The following is a 19,786-nucleotide window of genomic DNA, read 5'->3' as shown; positions in this document are numbered from 1 at the left end:
GAAGTTGGAAGTAGAGCACATGTAAAAACTTCTTTAACGGCAAACCGCATGTGAAGGGGTTAGAATGAATTCCTGTTTTCAGACATGGATAAACAGATCCACTTTGCATCATCTCTGCTGTAGCAGTACACGAGTTGCAGTTTGTATTTTGTCTGTAATCTGTCCTGTTGTTTACTGACCAGTCATAAGGCCCAGCTGGCAGGTCACCTGACTTCCTTCTGCCTCCCTTTTAAAGCTACTGAAAATCTGTCCCTGCTCATCTGAAAAGTGGTTTCATCTCACTTTGAAAATGTTTGCTTAGCTCCACTGTGTGCCATCCTTAAAATACCATGGTGCATACAGAAGGAGATACCATGCTTTGTACTGAGGTACGTGTCCATAATGAGCAAAACTTGGGTATAAATCCCTGATCACATTCCTGTATTTGCTACTCTGAAAAGACCTGTTTTATTAGAAGTGTTTGTGAGTTAAGGAATTAAAAAATAAAATAAAAAGGGCAGTTTTATGGTTGTTATTACCAAGCTAGTCCAAATCCCAGGTACTGCCAGAAGTCCTGATCTTGTTCTTCAATACTTATAAAGCCACATTCTTGTCCTCTCCCTTGTGTTGATGTTAGAGATTACTCAACTGCAGCAGGAACTGGATCATGCCTCAGAAGGGCTGAAGACTATTTGTAGCTTTGTTTTTTTTTCAGGATTGTTCTCAGTAATGAGACCCGACTGGCAGTGTGGCTGCACAGGTGGGAGTGCTGGTGCAAGGGAGAGAATGGGAACACATGGCCAGTAGGGAACTGCTCTGTGGCTTTGAGTGGCTGACTGTGAAGCCAGGGTCTACACTGAATAATGAATAAACAATAGTTGATGTAACAGTTTGATCCATTCAGGCTACAGATTTTTCTGCTCTAGAGCAAACTAGAGGAAAAGCAACTGGAATTGTTGGAATATGAAAAGTTTTCAGTTCCTGCAGGGACTGAAGCTTGCCACTCTTGCTTGCTCTCCAGTAGCCACACAAGAACAACTATGTAATGGTGTTCTATAGTTGTCAGTGTTTGTTTTTAATAAACAAACAATATTTTTCCTTGCAAAAGGAAAATGAAATCATTTTGCAGAGGAAGTGGCATTGTATTCTGAGGTGTTAATCTTGTTAGAATGTTTATCCTCTTCTTGCAGTACTCAGGTGGTTCTGCTCTAGCCAGACATCACGCTTTCCTTGGAAATGTGCTTTCTTATCACTGGTCATACAGCAACTTACATTAAGGGTAGGACTGTAATATGTGTTTGTGTTTAGTCAGTCTTTTTTATGGTGGCACCTGCAAGGTTTTCTTTCATATGTAAAAGAGAAAGCTAAACTACAGCAAATATGCATTAAAATCATGTGAAGAGAAAAAAGGGAAGGAGAATGGGAGTTGGTGTTCAGAATTTTCTGTTTCCATCTTTGATCCCAGGTATGACTGAGTTTTCTTACTTAGTATAAAGTTCTTACAGATCTTCGTATATAGATTTTTCTACTCTTAAGACCAAATGGTGAATGTTGCAGAGAATAGCCCAGGCAAGAGGGTTGTACTTGCTTAATTTTTTTTTTTTTTGTTCAGTGTGATGTGTTTTAACAGAAAATATTTGCTAAAAAACCCTAGTGTAGTTCAAGTAACTTCGAAGCCAGATTCTGCAAATCTCCCTTGTGTGACTGTTCTTAAGATGCTTCTGAGTTAGAAAACAAAAAAGCCAGCCAGGTTTCATGGGTAATCTGGGTGTTGAAGGGGAAAAAAAAGGTAAAGGCTTTGGCCATAGTTCTCACTTCATTAAACTTGCTTCAAGCAAGGGATTTGTGGGAGTTCTTCAGAGGAGTGAGGGGTTTTCTTGTTTTTTTTAAAAGCTTTGGTGAGAAGCTTTGTTATTTGTATTGAATATTCCAAAATAAAAATGTAGCCAGAGGAAATAGCATCTGTGAAACTTTGATTCACATATGTGAAACTTGGCAATGATTTGGCAGTGATTTGAAGCAGGTTTTATAAAGGACAGTTAAGCAGCCTTGGTTAAAAGCTACAAACCTTGTCTTCAGCACTCAGGGCAATCCAGAGGGCCCATATCAGTGTGATGTGTAAACTTCTATTTGTTTTTCATGTTAAGCAGTGAATTCTCAGGTTGGTGGAGCAAGTTTTGATGGTCACTCTGCATTCCAAATGTAGCACCACCAAGTCAACATTTAGAAAAAGCCACTAACCTTTGCCTTGTTTTCCGGAACTGCAGAAATCACAGCCTGTGCATGGTGCCAAAAGCAGCAGGTTGGAGATTCTCAGCTACAAACTGTTAGTTCATGGAAATGGTTAAAATGCAGTTTAATGCTGCTAGTGCTGCTACTAAGCAGGAATGTGATCATGCATACCAAGCATGGATCTGCTGAGAATTGAAATCTGATAAGTGTATCAAGGATGGATCACTTCTGAACTTAATCTTCCTTCATGAAATGCTAGAAATTGAAACTGGAAATTCCATATTTCATTACAGGGCTACAGAAATAATGCAGGTGAAACAGTCTTCATTACATCTGTTCAGTGGGTACTCTGGCTTAGGCAGTGGGGCTGTCCTTGACAGTTTACCTGGAAAAAACACAGACGGAACAAATGCATTTTGGTTCAGTAAATGCCACCTTACCTTAATTGGTTTACATGATATCTTGATGCCTGGGAAAATAATTGGGAAAAGTTCAGGTTTGACAGGGCTGGCAGGTAGAAGGTGAGTCAGGAGATGACATTTTTGAGGTTTGTTTTAAATTAGGGTATGGCAGAAGTGGTAGTCCTGTATCACAGCAGGCAGGAAGAGGTAAAGTCACCCCTCCTGTGTCAGGAAATCCTTCAGGTGTGAAATGAAGCTTGAAGGATGCCAGCATTTTCAGTGTTTAGAAAGAAAAACCCTCCCAGTAACAGAGTACAGGGACCAACAGCATCAGAAGTATATCACAGAGGTAATTTCTTATGATGATTTCCGGTTTCCTTCTGCAAGAAAAGTCAGAACCATAATACCACTAGCTCATCTGCTTGGGCTATGCTTTTATTATATTAATTTTCTCTTAGTAGCTTTATGGGAATGTTTCCTAAAAGTCAGCAGAATCACAAGGATTGTTGCTCTTAGGTTATCAAGTTCTGAAGTGTTTGAGAAGTGAAAAAAACCAACTCATAAAACCAGGATAAAGATGCATGCATTTATTTGGCTAATAGAATGAGAGACAAGCTAAAGGTAGAGCTGAGGTTTGTATAACAATGTGCCTCAAATCCATTTGGAAATGTTGTTGTTCTAACAGAGTTGATTCTAAATGTCAAAACTGAACAATCAGATGCATGAAGTTCCTCAAAAGATGGTTTTAGTGACATTATCTGAGAGGTGGCTGTACCTAAGCAGTCGCTTTCCAGGGAGCAGTAGCTGTAAATGAGCTGTTCTAGTGAGCTAGAACATCCATCTCATCAAGTCTACATCACCCAGTTCAAGGGTATTCTCCAGTGCGATGGTGGTTTTGTTGTTCTCAGTGTGAAAGTGTGGAGTTTGCTTCTGGTCTTTAAGTGGTGTATGTGGGAAAAAAAAAAAAAAAGGAAGGCTGTTAGCACAGTTCCAGATTCTAGTATTTCTTCTTAAACAGCTGTACCTTCTCCTAAAGCAGTTTATGCTGCCTTTTGCTGTCTGTCACTATTGGCTGTCAGCCTTTTCATCATTGATTGGCTTCTTTAATTATTCATAAGTAAATACATTTTCCTCTGTCAGCTGCAAGCTCATGTGTCTTAGATTTGTCTATTATTAAAGGAAACCATGAATGTGCTTTCAAGCTACAACACATGTCTCATAGTTTTTGGGAAAAAAGAACATTTGCTTGCCACAGAAATGAAGTCGTTCTAGCCAAGGGCAGTCCGTAGCCACCAGTGTCACCATTGGGATTCAGATCAATTCACAGATACCAGGGTTGTTGCATCACTGCAGCAAGTTCCTGGCTGACATCACATGGCTGCAAAGGGGCTGTTCTGGAGCCATGTTACATCATGGGTGGGCGCCCACAGCTGACAGTGTCACAATCTCACTTACATCAGTGCTGCCAGCGGGTGTTGTGGTGGTTGCAGACATTTGGTTTTGAATAGACAGCCAAAATCTGGGCTTTGCTGGTTTAAATTTAAAAAAATTAAAATTCAGAGTGTGTAGGGAACACATGCAGGTCTCTGATGACAAAAGGCAGATTTTTATTAACAAAATTTTGTATCAAAGCCCAGTCTAGAGTGTCTGCCTTTGTCGTAGTAATTGGAATGAGAGCAGAAGCCGTATTCCCATTGCAACAGGATTAGTGGACTGATCCCATCAGCATCTCGTGATGAGTTGGAATTCACCAGCACCCAGCTGGTCTGAGTGCCAGCAACAGTTGAGCTGCAGCTCCCTCTCTTTGTAGTGTAGGTAGTGGGTACCCCATATGTTGAAAAGTGCATCTTTGTCCATCACTGATTGTCCTTTGGAGATAAAATTTGTGTTACAGCTGGAGTTAAAAATGGGTGAACACAGACCTGCTAATGCTTGATGTTAGAGGAACATTCATCTTTGAGCAAGAGGAGTTTGCATTTAATGCCAAATGATGCAATTTGAAGCACAGTGTATCTCTAGTCACATTTAACATTGGATTTGCTGGCTTTCTCCACAGAATCCTAATTAAGATGGAAAAGGTCAGTGATCTGACTCTGCTCTGAGATTTCATTTTGTATCTGTACTGTTGGCTTTTTTATCTTTCATGAAGAGCTTAGTTCCAAAGAATGCTTCCCCTTTGCCAAAATTCCACATGATCTTGCCTTCAAGGAAACACATCCATTTTTAGTAAACTAGGAGAGCCTTTATTTAAAAAGATGATGTCTGGTAACAGTGATTTTAACCCATGACATATGGACACAAATGAGTTAATCCTAGTTCAAATTATAACAGCTATATTTCACTCATATGATTATTCATAGTGAAATTCAGTATTTGTGCGTTTATGGGGGAATTAGTAATTTGTTTTTTCCAGTTTAAGGTATGAGAAGCAGCAAGGGCTTGCACCTACAGAAGAAAATAACCTGCATTGCATTGATTACTTCTTGCTCCCTGTTTGGACACATAAAATCACAGGTGCTCTGTATAAGACAGCATTCTCATGGTCATCATGAGTAAAAATGCTCTAAAACTTATTAACCAAACTTGTAACTGGTTACACCCATTTTGAATTATTTAAGAGACTATACTGCAGCATCAAAATTCAGCTGATTTAATCTGTTTTCCCCTGAATGTCTACTGCTAAATAGGAATGCCAAGTTTTAAAAATCACTGTAGATTGAGAGAAGTCTGGAAAAACCTATTCATTGGTGCTAACCACTTTTGGTGTCTTTCCTATCACACTCTGAGCTCATTTGTTGCTTAAAAGAGTGTATTTTCATTTCTTCATACCTAGTGTTGTTTTTGCAGGGAATTATTTCTGTAGCAATACTAAATCATAGTTTTGAGCATGTGAAGTTTTGACTACTTCATGCCTTATGGTATGCATAATGTGTAAAAATAGTTCTTAGATGTTCTTTGGTAAGGTAAAGTGGAACAAAAAGCAAATTAAAATCCTCCTATTTGTGGTTAAACCCTTTCCAAAACAGAGTAGAAAGAAACTTTTTGCCACTTTTCTGAGAGAAAATAGGGCTCACTACTTGGGATGCCTGTTTCTCTGTTAAAATGGGTAGAATTCAAACTGCTTTTTGCAGCACAGCTGTGTGAAGGAAGGATAAAGCTGTGAGCTGAAGGATGCTCCTATGTTGTAAGAGAAGTGGTGGAATTCAGAAACTTCAACACCTTACACGTGAACCAGTGTTGTAATGATTCTTTAAATAGATGGTTAAACATCCAGTCAATGTGGGAAATAAATATTTTTTCTAAATTACTCTTGCTTGTTTCGTGTCTTCTCTGAAATAATTTCTGTTTTTCTCTCTTTCTTGCATGGTAACATACAATTGTATTGTGAAACCTCTTAGCAAGTTGTGTGGATGGTAGATAATTCCAGTGTGGATAGCTACACTTGGTAGAAATGTTTCAGGATAAGTGTTTTATGTTGGGACAGTATGATTGAAAACCTCTCTTCTCCTGTTATGTTTTACAAAATGTTGGCACACAAAGATCCCACTAGGAATGTCAAATTTTGGACACCACATTGTAGCACAGCACTAAAACTCTCCTTTAAATCTGCTGCAGCTCTGCAACTTGGAGGGGAGGGCTGGAGTCTGCTGCCATTTTCACTAAATCATTAGTTAGAATTGAACTATGGAAGTAAAGCAGAAGGAACTTTAGGATATTACTGGAGCACTCTGGGAGATGGCTAGTGCAAAATAAGCATCCATTGCATAAATTCTTGGAAGTGTGTGCTGTGTTCTGCAGGATATATACAATTACTTTGTTGACTCCTTTGTTACGTACAGATTCTTAAGCAGGTTCTGATAAGTCAAATTAATTTGCTGCTTCCACTTAAGGTGGAGTTCAGTGAGTGCTTTAAAATGCCAAGAATATTCTCTGCCACCAAAATAGGGGTTTTCTGCCTGCACCAACATTTTTCCCTGGTTCTGGCATAGGGTTTGTGGGAGAGGTGATCAGAAAACTGCTGTATTTCCGATCAGTTTCTCTCACACGCTCTGGCAATGTAAAGTACCGGGGACAAGCTGTAGAGGTAGGAAAATTCTGCTTTGGCAGTAGCAGGAAGCGGGATCCATCACAATGATATTTCTTGGCATTGATGTATTTATCTGATGTTTTATCTGGATTAGCAAATGGTAAGATCACGATGTTTATGGAGCCTGTCTTTAGCAATCAGTAAGTGCAGATTTTTCTTCACTCTTGGAAGAAAAGGGAAAAAAAGGGAAAAATGTTTTCTTTTTCACAGAAGTAGAAAGGTAGGGCAAAGATCTCAAACTGGTTTCTGTCATAAAATAATAAAACTATTCTAGATATGCAATGCAAACTTATTGCTGACTTCTATAAATTTGTAGTTTTAACTCCCACTAATATAGCTGTTGGAAACATTCATTTAAAGTGCTGATTTTTCAAAATCAGGTTTGGACAAGTTGAAGCTGAGGTCATGTTTGAGCCTGATACCAGCTGGAAAGAAGCACTTGGTGTTTGTGTATTGGGGGGCAGGGATGTGATTTTTAATTTATTTATTTTTAAAAATTTTATTGGTGAACGGACAAGGGATTTCATTATGTTCCCCATTAACTTTTTGTATTGGTGGATTGGAGTTGCCATGGCTTTCATGCTTTCTTACCTGTGTGCACCCTGCTGAACTTTATATCCATCATAGCCCCTGCTGTAGTGAGCTTTTGTCATACCTGGAGGTTGGGTAATGCTTCTAGCAGAACTCAGAGCTGGGTGTGTCAGGAAGTGGGGTCTGTAGGTGTGTGTCTGTGGGAAATGCCCTTTGGAATTTGTAAGCAGCAGCTTTCCTTGACCTTTAAAGAAAAAAGAACCCTTTGCAACTGCATTATTTATTTATCACAGTGGAGCTTGCGAAGGAGAGTAATGCTTATGGATATTTGTGCCCATAGACTGGTAATTGGAACTGTCCAAGGAAAAAGACCGATTCTTCAAGTATTAGCATTTGGTAGGTGTTTTGGTTGAACTTCTTTAACCAAAACAACCTTGCCAAGCAAGAAATTTAGTGAAGTTCTAAGGCAGCTTTACTGAATCTTTCTTTTTTCCCCTCTCTTCAGACTTGTCACGGAACAGACTGTCGGAGCTTCCAGCAGAAGCCTGCCACTTTGTCTCCCTCGAGACTCTTAATCTGTACCAGAACTGCATTCGCTATATCCCAGAGACTGTTTTGAACTTACAGTCTCTAACATTTCTAAATATCAGGTAACAATTGTCTTACCAATTTTGCTTTAGCACGAGGAAAGCTTTTGCACTCAGCTCAAACATACTCCTTTGTGACAGAGCATGGCCACTTATCAGAGCACCTGAAAGGGCACAAAAACCTCACATTGCTCCACACTGAGTTCAAAAGCCTCTGATCAGCCTTGATACTTGATATTCAGAGTTTGTTCACACATAACTAGTTAAAACAAGTAATGAAGAACAGCCTCGTGGAACCACTTTTATAGTAATTACATAAAAACTTATTTGATCATCTAAATGGAGTATTCTTTTTGTATGTATCTTTTATTGCATGAATATTTCTCATTAAACTTATGATTCTTTTGTTTTCTTTCTCACCAAAAGTCGAAACCAGCTTTCAACATTGCCAGTACACCTCTGTAGTCTACCACTAAAAGTTTTGATAGCAAGTAATAATAAGCTGGTTTCAATACCTGAAGAAATTGGACAGCTCAGACAGCTGACAGAGCTTGTGAGTATACGCTTGATTTCCAGCTATTACTATTCTGCTCTTGGCCTAAGGATGATCTGCCACAGTGTCTCTAACTGTGTTTAGTTTTGTATAGAAGTGTTAGAAAAGGGTTTTAAATACCCTGAGATTTTAGAAGAATTTTCTATGAGGGAAAGATGCACTGAAGAGCAACTGATCCATGTCAATTTAAATGTCTTCCCTATTCTAGAAAGGAAGGCCTGATGGAATTAGAGTTCTTGCTATGTTTGTTTCTGACAGAAAGCTTTTATGTAGCAAATTGTGCTGTCTGATATACTATGGAGTAACTTGAAATAAATTTCTACATCTGAGTGCTTAGTCTTTTAAAGCTTTTATTTCCCTTTTTGTTTAAAATGATAACAATGCTTCATGTCAGCAGTGAGACTGAATAAATACACGGATCTGAGGTGTTATATAAATAGCTGTCTTTTTCTTTCAGTCCCTAAATACACCTGCATATTTTAGTCAACAGCGACTTAGACAGTGATAACTCATTCTTTGCTCTTCTTTGTAGGATGTGAGCTGTAATGAAATACAGACAATACCTCCACAGATTGGCAATTTGGAGTCCTTGCGAGACCTAAATGTCAGAAGAAATAATTTGGTGCGTTTACCTGAAGGTGAGAAAACGGCTCTCCACTATAACAGCAGAAACTTTAAACACTTCTCTGTTTTCAGTCCCTTTTTCTTCCTCTGAGAGCTAGAAGCAGCTTAACTGTTTTGTGTAACACATATTTTTGTACCCTTGCTTTTTCTTACATTTTTAATCTTCTGAATTGTATGTTTGTTTCTATCTCCAGAGCTTGCTGAGTTGCCTTTGATTCGATTAGATTTCTCCTGCAATAAAATAACAACAATACCAGTTTGTTATAGGAACCTCAGACATCTTCAGACCATCATGTTAGAAAACAACCCTCTCCAGTCCCCCCCTGCACAGGTAAGCTGCAGCTACAAAATCAGATGACTAGTTCAGCTAACAAGGGCACTAAGTTATAAATTGAAGGATTATATTGCATATTTGTTATTTAAGAACAAGAGAACTTTAAATACATTCTATTGTCTACAAGTGTTAAATGCGTAGCACAGCTTGAAAAATCCCTTTACATCTCTTAACTGTATTAATAGTCTCTGCTGTGGAAAATTACAAAAATTTCATTAATGTTGGCATGAATATTTCTGCTTTCAGCATAGGAGACAGGAAACTCTCTTAGGCAAGACTAATTTTCTGTCACTCAAATGTCAAAATTTTGACTAAGGCCTTAGTTCTGCAGTTTGCTGATCCACTTTGCAGCAGAGTACTCAAATTGGCCTTTGAGCTAGAAATGGCAATATTGTTAATGACTAATTTGATTTTCAGTGTGCTTATACAAGCCTCTGAGTATTACAGGTTCTACTGTGAGCTGCTGCATTGGAGTCAAGAGGGGCACTTGCTGAAACTCGTAGTTTCAGTAGGGTTTTGCTTTCCTTGTGAAAGCAGAGACAGCTGTTACTGCCTTCATTGACTATAAATTTGAGCTGGCTTTGGCGGTCTGCCACTGCCATTCAAATATGGGCATGGGTGGGATGCATCTGTTCTGATGCCAAGGGTATAAATTCTGGTACTTGTAAATGCTCATGTCTTGTTTGCATGATGAAATTTCAGCATCCAGCTGACAGAATTGCCTGCAGACAAGATGTACTTGGAGGACAGCTTCCATTTGTCTTACCACAGGCATCCCATGATGCTCCACTATAGCTGTTCCTCTAAAATGCTATTCTATTATATTAGAATAAAAGATACATTGATTGATAGAAATGTGCTCATTTCTTATTATTCCTAACTGCATCTTGGATGTCTGTAGTGTACTTTGAAAATATATTGTCAAATTATACTTACTTGATTTTTTAATTTTTTAAGATATGTATAAAAGGAAAAATTCATATATTTAAATACCTGAACATAGAAGCATGCAAGATAGCTCCAGACTTACCTGATTATGATAGGAGACCCATGGGATTTGGATCATGGTAAGTTTTTCACAAGCCACATTCCCAGTTTTAATGGCATTTGGGAAAATTTTGTCAGTCCACCTTGAGTTTATTAAAAAAAACAGATCAAAGATTGTTCTTTGGCAAGTGCATTGAGGAGGCTTTGAAAAATATTGTTTATGGTATTTCATGGTGCATTCTAGTAAGGCACCAGTGTGCAAGAACTGAGAACTGGTTCAGGAGATGACCTGGGCAGTGTCATGGGAAAGGCAGGGTAAGAGCTGATATGCAGTAAAAAGAAAATAATAATAAACAATACAGGGGTTATGCTCCCGCGTTGTTAACATCTATGTTCAATTTACAAGATCTTAATATTTTCCGCAGACTTACTGAATCATATCCCAGCTGTGATTTTTAACCTTTTGTACAGAATTTTATAACGACTGTGCTCAAACCGCAGGTGTAAATGCTGATCTCCACCCCATTAGTAAACTGTTATTTCTGGCAAGCTTTCACTTGGCACTGCTGCTTGGCATTGTAACACAAATATTGGAACAGTCGGCCTTATCAGCTGCTAAATTAAGATGTCTAGCAAAAAGCAGGAGTTAAGTTTTATTTCTGTTATGTGATACAGAAGAAAGGGAGGCAGTGAAGTATGAAACTGAATAGATATAAAAATTACTTGAGTCATCTTTGAAGGTGGTAATAATGTGTGGAAGAGTAAGTTGCTGAAGGATGTACTGCTGCCTTAGCAGCAATAAAACACAAATGAGGGGGCTTCACAAGAAATCATGAGTCAGATTTATGAAGAAGAATTTGCATGAAGGCCTGACAGAGTGATTCCTCATCAGCACTGAATGTCATAAGTTACTGTTCTAGATGAGGTCAGCATATGAACATGTTAAGGGTTAATCAATTTCCAATACAAGCTGGTGCAGCTGGTTTCTGCATAATACTGAGGATACTGTCCTTTTCCTGAAAGGAAAAGGCTCTAAATGAGAAAATGTCATGATCTGTTTAGCTCTAAAATAGTTTGTTAAAGAGAAATTCAAAATCAAGTGGGCTGTATGCTTACTGATTGTTGTCTGTAGTTGTATATTGCTCTGGAAATTTTCATAATTTGTTTTTTTTTGAAATGAGAAGAATTAATGTATTTTAATCATAGCTTAAAATTGTAAATGTGAACACAAGGGCAGAACTAGTTGAGGATGCTTTCTCTAGAATTTTTACTAGACTCAGCAATATGAAATGAGCTTCAACTGGCTTTGCCTTAGCTGTATTTCGATACCTGAGAGGAGATAAGAGTTGGTAGAATTATTTGTTGTTACTGTGCTGTTTAGGGCATTTAGTGTTGCAGGTGATTCCTTCCACCTTCATGTAGCTATGGAAGAACTGTCAGTGGAGCAGAGCACATATTAGGAGAAAATTGTAGAATGATCCAGTGAAAGAGAAAATCCCCAGTTATTATATTTTTATGTAATTTTAGATGAAAGAAATCAAATCCTTCAGCTGTGATACAGTTAATATTTCCAGGCAAGGCACAAGAGCTTTGTGTTTGTTATCTTCAAAGGTGACCAACAGAAATGAGGTATCAATCAGTCCACCTAGACCTTTGTTGCTGGTTTATCTGATCAACTTGGTGTAACACCATGAAGGCTGAGAGTCTGAATGGTAGAAACTCTTAAAGTTTAAGGAAGTCTGTGTCATGCTGTCAATTCACATTTGTTCAAACATTTTTAATAGCAAGGCTGCTGATACTGCTAATAAAACAAGATGCTCTGAAACATCTTGGCAGGACAACTGTTTAACCAGAGTGAATTTCTATGCTTCAGTCCTTTTCTAAGCATAAGCTATGTGAAATTTATCTTGTAGCAAGTTTTGTTCAGCTGCAGCAAGGCAGTCTCGTTTGCAGCAGTGAAAGTCAGAGGAGCTCAGGTTGGCACTGAAGGGAATGAGATTGAGAGGATTGAGCTTGTTGAAGCTGTGTAGCAGTTGTTGGCAGACTGGCATAGTCTGGAGCTAGAAGGTTTAGAATACCAATACTCACAGGTGAACCAGTGTAGTGAATATTCTGGGACTTGGGCAACTGTTCTTGCTTACAGGAGGTAAAGATACAGGTTTTAGTGAGACATGGAAATGGCAGCAAGTGTTGTCTTTCATTGTTGGTCTTAGCAGGAATTTGGCGTCTCATCCTTTGATTTCAAGCCTTACACTGCTTCCTGTAAGCTGTAGTTGCCCCAAAATGATCTGATCTCTCCAAATGCCTAATGGTTGTTCCTTGTGGCTTGTTGGTCAGGGAGGAATAAAAATCTCAACTCTCAGCTGATTTTAGGATGGCTGCTGTATGATTGTAAAGGTGTAAGGTGTGTAGCATTGGATAGGTGGGTTTAGTTGTGAGAGCTGGGAAGACAGATAGCAGCTTTCTTGTTAAAAAGGAGAAGTCCTGGGCACAGTGTTTATGTATTTTTGAGCTTCCAGTTAACTTTAGTGTTAGATGTAAAGCTTTTCAAATTCTTTGACTGAAAAGGGAGGCTAAAAGAAAATTTGTATCAAAACACTTCCTCATTTTTGAGCTCCTTAATTTGCAGTAATTGTTCAGTTTACGACAGGGTGCTCAGGAGATGCTGAAAATACTGATTCATTTAAAATGGAATTCTACTGCAGATGGATTTTTCTTTGACCCATGTTTTAAAAATATATGTAAGTTCTATGAAGTGTTAGTATAATTATGGTTCTATTGTCAGTTATTCAAATTCAAATAGCTCTTTAACTACATTGGGTGACTTCATAGTCATTTGTTTTTCTTCTTACCCAGAAGAAGGGAGTTGTTTTTTTCTTTGGCTCTTTTTCTTTCTGATGGTTTATTATGCAGATGATCTTTCTGTTCAAATACAGGGCCATAAAAGTGAATTTGAGTTAATCAAAACTCATGCAGATGCAAGAGCTTGTCTTTTAGTCTACATCTGATTAGAAACAGATGCATAGCTTAATGTGTCTCATCTGTAGCCTCCATCCCTCCTGGTACTTCTTTGCTATTTCATGTCTATCTGAAAACTAAAATAGGCCTTGATAGTAGTCTGTCAGACTTCTATTAAGATAGTAATAATAATAAAATTTGAAAATAAGTATTTCCTGAAAGTGGAATTTCAGAGGGAGCAGCAACTTGAGAGCAATGCCAGTGAGAAAATGGTCTGCAATTTAGTTAGATGGGGTGAAGCAATTATCTTCCTGAAATTCATTCTTCCTTGTGCTTTATGTAGTAATTACTGCTGCAGTTCTCCCTGGGGCATCGAGTGCCAGTAGGACAGTTGAGCCATTGTGAAATGCCATCTGCAGTGCATCAGACAAGTCCCATTGTCTCTTTTACTGTAGCTATCTGCAGCAGTTGCCAGAGTTGACATCTGTGATGGCTATACTGCTGAATTACATACTTTCTAAGCCCAGAAATTTAAAGAACTGTATGCCTGTTTGGTTATATGTATTGTGACTCTGGGCACATGTCTAATGCCTTTGTCTAGACATGTCATTGACAAAGCTCTGTAAATGAAAACTGTACTTCTACAGTTATTACATTATGATATATCTGAAATGCTGTTCAGCTTACTGCAGTTTTCTTATGTAATTATGACACAGAAGACATTTATGTAATACATGCTGCAAACTTTTGAGTAGAAGTAGTATATTCTGTATTTTTTGTGGTTTTTTACATATTTATGCTTATTTAAAAGTTTGTTTGACAGTGGTTTTCAACCAAAACATATGAGTAGTAGAAAATGAAAGTTTGACTTGCTAAACAGAGAAATATGAGACCAGTTTGTAGTTTGCTTTGTCATAATTTCTCTTTAGGAAGTGTTTGAAGGGTGGATCTATCCTTTGAATCAGCTTAGCTCTGAGGGCCAGGCAGTGGCAGGTGACAGCTGAGTGACAAGGATGGTGAGCTGTCAGCACACGTCTCCTGCTCTCTTGTAGCAAGTGCAGTGTGAGGTTTTCAGACATGCTGAGCTTGTGAACACGCTGCAAGTGTGCCTGATGGCTTATTCTGCTGTTGTTCTGTAATGGTGAGAAGCTTTTGGTGATATTTCTATCACAGTAACTCAAACTGTGTGTTTGACAGCCATGAGGAGCTTTATTCCAGTCGTCCTTATGGAGCACTCGATTCTGGCTTCAATAGTGTGGACAGCGGAGACAAAAGATGGTCAGGGAATGAAGTAAGTGTTGCAGCTTTATTTTTGTTAAGTGCAGTATTGTACAGTAAAGAAAACTAAATGTGTGCATCTGGAAGCACATTCCATAGGTAACATGCATGTGCTGGTGTGCAAGTTGCCTTGAGCCAATTTGACTTGTTGTATTGGAGAAAAAACAAGGTTAATTTTATATGGGACAGACCCCACGTTGGAAGTATTAACATAAATGTATAAAATGGTGCATAAGAGGTTAATTTACTGGAGCATAAAAAAATGAGAAAAATAGGGTTCCTCATTTTAAAAACTTGGTAGCAGTATCATATTACAATGCTGAGTCAACTGCAATTATTCATGAAAAGTAGTTTCAATAAAATGAATCTGGACATGAAAATTTAGCTTTGGAAATCAGCTGGAAATATTGTCTTCTTCCTTTGTTTAAAACGTTAAAATGTTTGCTATTTACAAGGAGGAAAATAGGATCTCTTTGCAAAAAGATTGTCAATTATTATTGCCAGGAAGAAGTTCCCTTTTCCTCTTGGAACAACTAGAAAATAGCCAAGACCTAAAGTGTCACAGTGAGCTATACTCCATACTTGCACTCCTAGCTTGATTTTAGAGAAGGTGCAAGGATTTTCCATCCTGGGATGTTTTCTGTCACGTGCAGATTCTGCACTCAAAACTGTAGGCAGGTGGTTTCTAAAGAAAGCTCAACTATATGTTTTTTTAAAACAATACATTATAGCTGTCTTTTGCTTTAAATTAGTGTTTTGTTGTTGTAAAACAGGGCAATTGAAATACAAGTCAAGGACAAATCAAGAAGTAGTAGATTAGAAAATTATGTTTCTGAAGAAAAATGTTTCCAGACTTCACTGTTTGTTTTCCAAAGCCAACAGATGAGTTCTCAGATCTCCCGTTACGTGTGGCAGAGTTCACCAAAGAGCAGAGACTGAGAAGAGAAAGTCAGTACCAAGAAAACAGAGGGAGTGCAGTTGTAATTAATGGTGGAGGTAAGTAGTGACCTTTGGCTAACTGTATTTATTGTCATCATTATTAAAATTACAGATTGTTTCCTGGAGATAGTAGCTTGTTTAAAGAAGAAAAAAACCAGAAAGGTCTAGGTGGAATTACACAAAAACTGTTTTGAAAACTGTAAAAATACTGTTGTTTTAAGGATGTTAAAGGCAAAATCAGATAGCAGCAGAATTGGTATTTTCTTGAAAACTTTGTCAGCTTTTGCCTATGTCCTATGTTAAAGTCTCAACTGCTTCAAATGGTACTTTGGAATACTGAATTTCAGTGCATGGTGGTTTGCTGTTTGAGCTTCTGGGGAAAATTTACTGCCGTTGTAAATTGTCAGTGCTCTGTGCTGACTGCTCTCAGAACGGGATGAGCAATTTTGTCAGGGAATCTTACATTTCTGACTGGTACTAGTGTCTCATTCCAGTTCTAGATTTTAATCCAAACTTTAATATCATCCAGGAGGGCCTGGTGTTTGTGAGTGGCAGGGTTTTGTTTTGCTTTCTCAGTTGGTGTCGTGCAGTCTCACAGGATCACCTTCATAGTTGTTCAAGAGGTGATTGTGCTTTCCATGTTTCTTGATCTCCAGTCCTCTTTCATTTTAACTTCCAGAAATCTGCTGCTACCAGTATCTCCTTTTGTTTATATGCCTTACCTTTAACAATCTTTCAGATTTGTTTTTTCAGTAATTTCTTCTTCTCCAATGTTCTGCAATACTTATTATTAAATCTCATCTGCATATACTTTCATTGATTCTTCTTCTTTTTCAGCTGCTCTCTGGTTTTCACTTTCCCTGATGGCTGCAGTTCATTTTTTCTGCATGTTGGTCTTCCCAGCTACATCTAATCTCCTATGCCCAGCTCCCACTTTTTCTTCTGTCTTCCCTCCTCCTCCCCATCTTTGTCTTTTGCCATCTTCTTTTCTTGGTCTTGGTCTTCTGTGCCACAGTTTTTTGTTTTCTTTGCCACCTTCTGGAAATATATGAAACTTTGTAGTTAACTCACTCTTTCACACATTAATGGGGAAAAAATTCAGTTCAAACAGTTAAATTCTGGCAGTTAGAAGAATTGAAGACATGGTGTCCTGGGGAGCATTGGGCAGCTTTAATAACAGGTACTGCTGCCAGTTCTGCCTCCAAGACTAACTTTATTTTGTTCTTTGGCTTTTGTACACCAGGGATTTCAAAATGCCTAGCAGACTTTTAAGCTGGAGCATGATCAGTTCATGAGTAGGTGTATCTGAGAGGGGCACAAACCGTAGCATGTGGCTGTCAGACATCCAGATGCTTTGCAGTTTTGTGTTCCTAACACAGATACTAAAATCTTTCACCTTTTTCTGTATTATTGTTGTTATTATCATTGTCATTATTTAATAAGCAAGCCTAGAAAGAAGGGAAGTTTGAGTTTTTTGGGCTTTTTTAAGATTTGAAACTGAGATGGAAATTTAATGAAGCCACAATATATAGGAATGTAGTTTTGGATGGTTGTAGTAGCAGAGGGGGTGGCTTTGGCAGTAACAGTTGCTAGATTGTGTGGTGAGGCAAAGAGAAGTCTGTTTTAGACAAGCAGGAAAGGGGCGGGGGAATAAAGAAGAATGTCTGCAAGAGTCTGGAGCAAGTCTGGGGAGAGTTCTAAGAAAAAATAAATCTCTAGTGCTCTGAAAGGGAACTTATACTTTCCCCTGCATCCCCAGTGCAGTATTTTTCACCAGGGGCGTTTGCTCAGTGTCATGACTCTTAGAATCCCTGGGCAGAATGTGAAAAAGCAGTGACAAGTGAAAAAATTGCCCTACATAATATCTCCCACACAAAGAAAAATCAATACCAGCCAAACTGTGCTGTTTCTTGCTCTCATTTCAGTGATTCCTAATTTCTTTTTTCATTCTTCTTCTAAAATAAAATTGCAGGTGCATTATATTGTTCTAGAGGAAATTTGTTGTTTTCTGTAGTGTTGCTCATTATTTCCACATACACTTCTTATATTTATTGTATTTGCATCCAGATAACTTAGATGTGCTGCTCTCTATTTTGTTGTAGCAGTAATACTAGTCAAAGGATCTACTATATCCATTCTGATTTTTCTGACAGAGAACCAAGAGAAATTATTCCAAATTATTCCAAAACACAGTCTTGGTATTAGCTGAAATACTTTGATATATAGTTTTTGATTTTGAAAAGGAAATCACAGTGTTTACTTTTTCAGTCACTGCAAAAGTATTTGCAGCCAGCAGTCTAAAACTGCCTGCTTGATACATGTTCCTCATTGCTTTTTAAAAGGCATAAATTTTACAATTATTTCAAAATGTGTTGATCTAATGTTGGTGGGCCTGGCAAAATCCAAGGGTTTTTAGACTGAGCTTTCCCAGATGGCAGAAAAAGCGGGGCCTTAGTTGCTGACCGTGCTGCATTGGTGGGTTTTGTCCTGTCTCGTGGGTTATCTAATTGTGGCTGTTTTCTCTGTGTATGTTTGTCAAGTGGAGCACGATCTGGATCAGATCGACTACATTGACAGCTGTGCCACAGAGGAGGAGGAGGAGGAGGTGAGGCAGCCCAAGTGCCAGGACTCAGACAGCCTCAGCTCCCAGTTCATGGCGTACATCGACCAGCGGCGCATCTCCAATGAGGTGGTGCTTTTCCTTGTGTTCACTCAATTCACACCCCCCAGCAAAGCCTTCTGCAAACTCTTCCCTGTTAAGTCATTTGCATGTTACACTTCTGGAGAGAGTCCTCAGAAACTGAACCTATAGAAACAGATTTTTAGCCACATCATGTTTTCTTCTGTGTTCTGTCAGTCTTAATTAATACCTATGTACACACTTACACAGTTCAGTGCCTCACTGTACAGACTACATGAATAACTTGTCTGAAAAAATCTTTGTGGCTGCTCTGCTTAAACAGTAACTATGGTGCTGTGATTCAGATGGGTTCTTTAAAAGTTCTGTGTGTTTTGAAGCAGAAAGATATTTGCCATTTGAAGAAAGAATAAAAAGTGGATCTTTAGCTTTTATGTAGGAGTTTGGTCCCTGTCTTATGAACTTTATATTACTGTGTTTAAAATCAGTCACACAGATATGAGAGATGCATTCGTTTTGAAAAGCTCATAAATTCAATATCAGATTGCTGAAGCATACACACAAGAGCAAAACTTAGTTCTAAGTCAACTGTAGGCAATGCAACTCAAGGACTTCATGCTGTAGATAGGGAAAAGGCACTGGTCAGCATCACAACAGCTATTCCTTGGGGTCTGTCTAGTCCTAAAAATTAAATTGCTTTTAGCTGAAGGAGTAGTTTCTCTAAAAAGACAATCCAAAATACTGTACTGCTTAGAAGGCTGACTGCAATATAGCAGCAGGCATGAGTGAAAATTGTCATGTTAATCTTGAAAAGTTTCTATTTTCTTATATTAATGGGTGTCAGTGGAAGTTTTTCAATAACACCAAAGGCAATATGTCTCTGTTCCCAATAGGATAAATTATTTCATTGCTCAAATTAAACCTAAAATGTTCTATTAATCCTATGTTTTGCTTTCTTAGTTCTTCTGGGACCTGTCTTTAGAACGTCATAAAAGACCATCAGCTCCTTTATCCTGTTTTTCTGAGAATCCAGTCTTCACTGCTCTACACTTGTAGAGTTAAATTCCAAAGAATGTATTTACAATTCAATACAAATTTTATACCTACATGAACTTCTCTGCATGATTCTTAATACTGGAGGTTTTAAACTCCTAAAGTTATTAGCAGGCATATTTAATCTTGAAACTATTATTTATTTAAATTGGAGAAAAAAATAAGAGTGAGCTTTCTTGGCTGGAAATGAACATCCCTGACTTGTGTTTTGTTCTTCTTTGTCAGGTGTTTTAAATACCAGTAGTTACACATGTAGCTCTACAAAGAGATTGTTTGGCATTAATGTACAGTTTTCTGAATAAATTGCTAGCTTAGTCTTTTGTGGTTGTTTTGCTCAGAGCTCACCTGTAAAGCCTGTATCCATCAAAGAATTTCAGAGAACAGAGGATACAAGACGACATTTACATCAAAACAGGTAAGAATTACTGTGGCAACAATAATTTTATCCAGAATTTCATGATGAATGCGGAGCATGTATTTAGAAAATAGCATTGTTTTCTGTTGCTTCACCAGAAGTGTGTATGGCACTTTTTTGATAAGTTATTGCTCCAAATTAGGAATTGGAATTCTAATAGTCGCAGTGAGCAAAAGGCATAACTGTTCTA

The 19,786-nt window shown here is 38.2% G+C and overlaps 1 protein-coding gene across 17 annotated transcripts in view; it reads left to right on the top strand.

Annotated features, from left to right (window-relative positions):
- Positions 1-19,786, top strand: part of LRCH3 (leucine rich repeats and calponin homology domain containing 3) — a 58,015-nt gene that overhangs the window by 16,028 nt on the left and 22,201 nt on the right. For all 17 annotated transcript variants that reach the window (XM_068200578.1, XM_068200584.1, XM_068200580.1 and 14 more), the window contains exons 2-10: positions 7,736-7,880; positions 8,244-8,370; positions 8,903-9,008; positions 9,189-9,325; positions 10,286-10,395; positions 14,471-14,564; positions 15,427-15,547; positions 18,031-18,179; positions 19,520-19,596. In XM_068200578.1, coding sequence (XP_068056679.1) covers positions 7,736-7,880; positions 8,244-8,370; positions 8,903-9,008; positions 9,189-9,325; positions 10,286-10,395; positions 14,471-14,564; positions 15,427-15,547; positions 18,031-18,179; positions 19,520-19,596 — 1,066 coding nt within the window. The remainder of the gene's footprint in view (positions 1-7,735; positions 7,881-8,243; positions 8,371-8,902; positions 9,009-9,188; positions 9,326-10,285; positions 10,396-14,470; positions 14,565-15,426; positions 15,548-18,030; positions 18,180-19,519; positions 19,597-19,786) is intronic.

Source organism: Anomalospiza imberbis, chromosome 10, assembly GCF_031753505.1.
Source record: "Anomalospiza imberbis isolate Cuckoo-Finch-1a 21T00152 chromosome 10, ASM3175350v1, whole genome shotgun sequence".
NCBI classification, from domain to species: domain Eukaryota; kingdom Metazoa; phylum Chordata; class Aves; order Passeriformes; family Viduidae; genus Anomalospiza; species Anomalospiza imberbis.
This window is presented reverse-complemented; position numbering and strand designations above follow the sequence as displayed.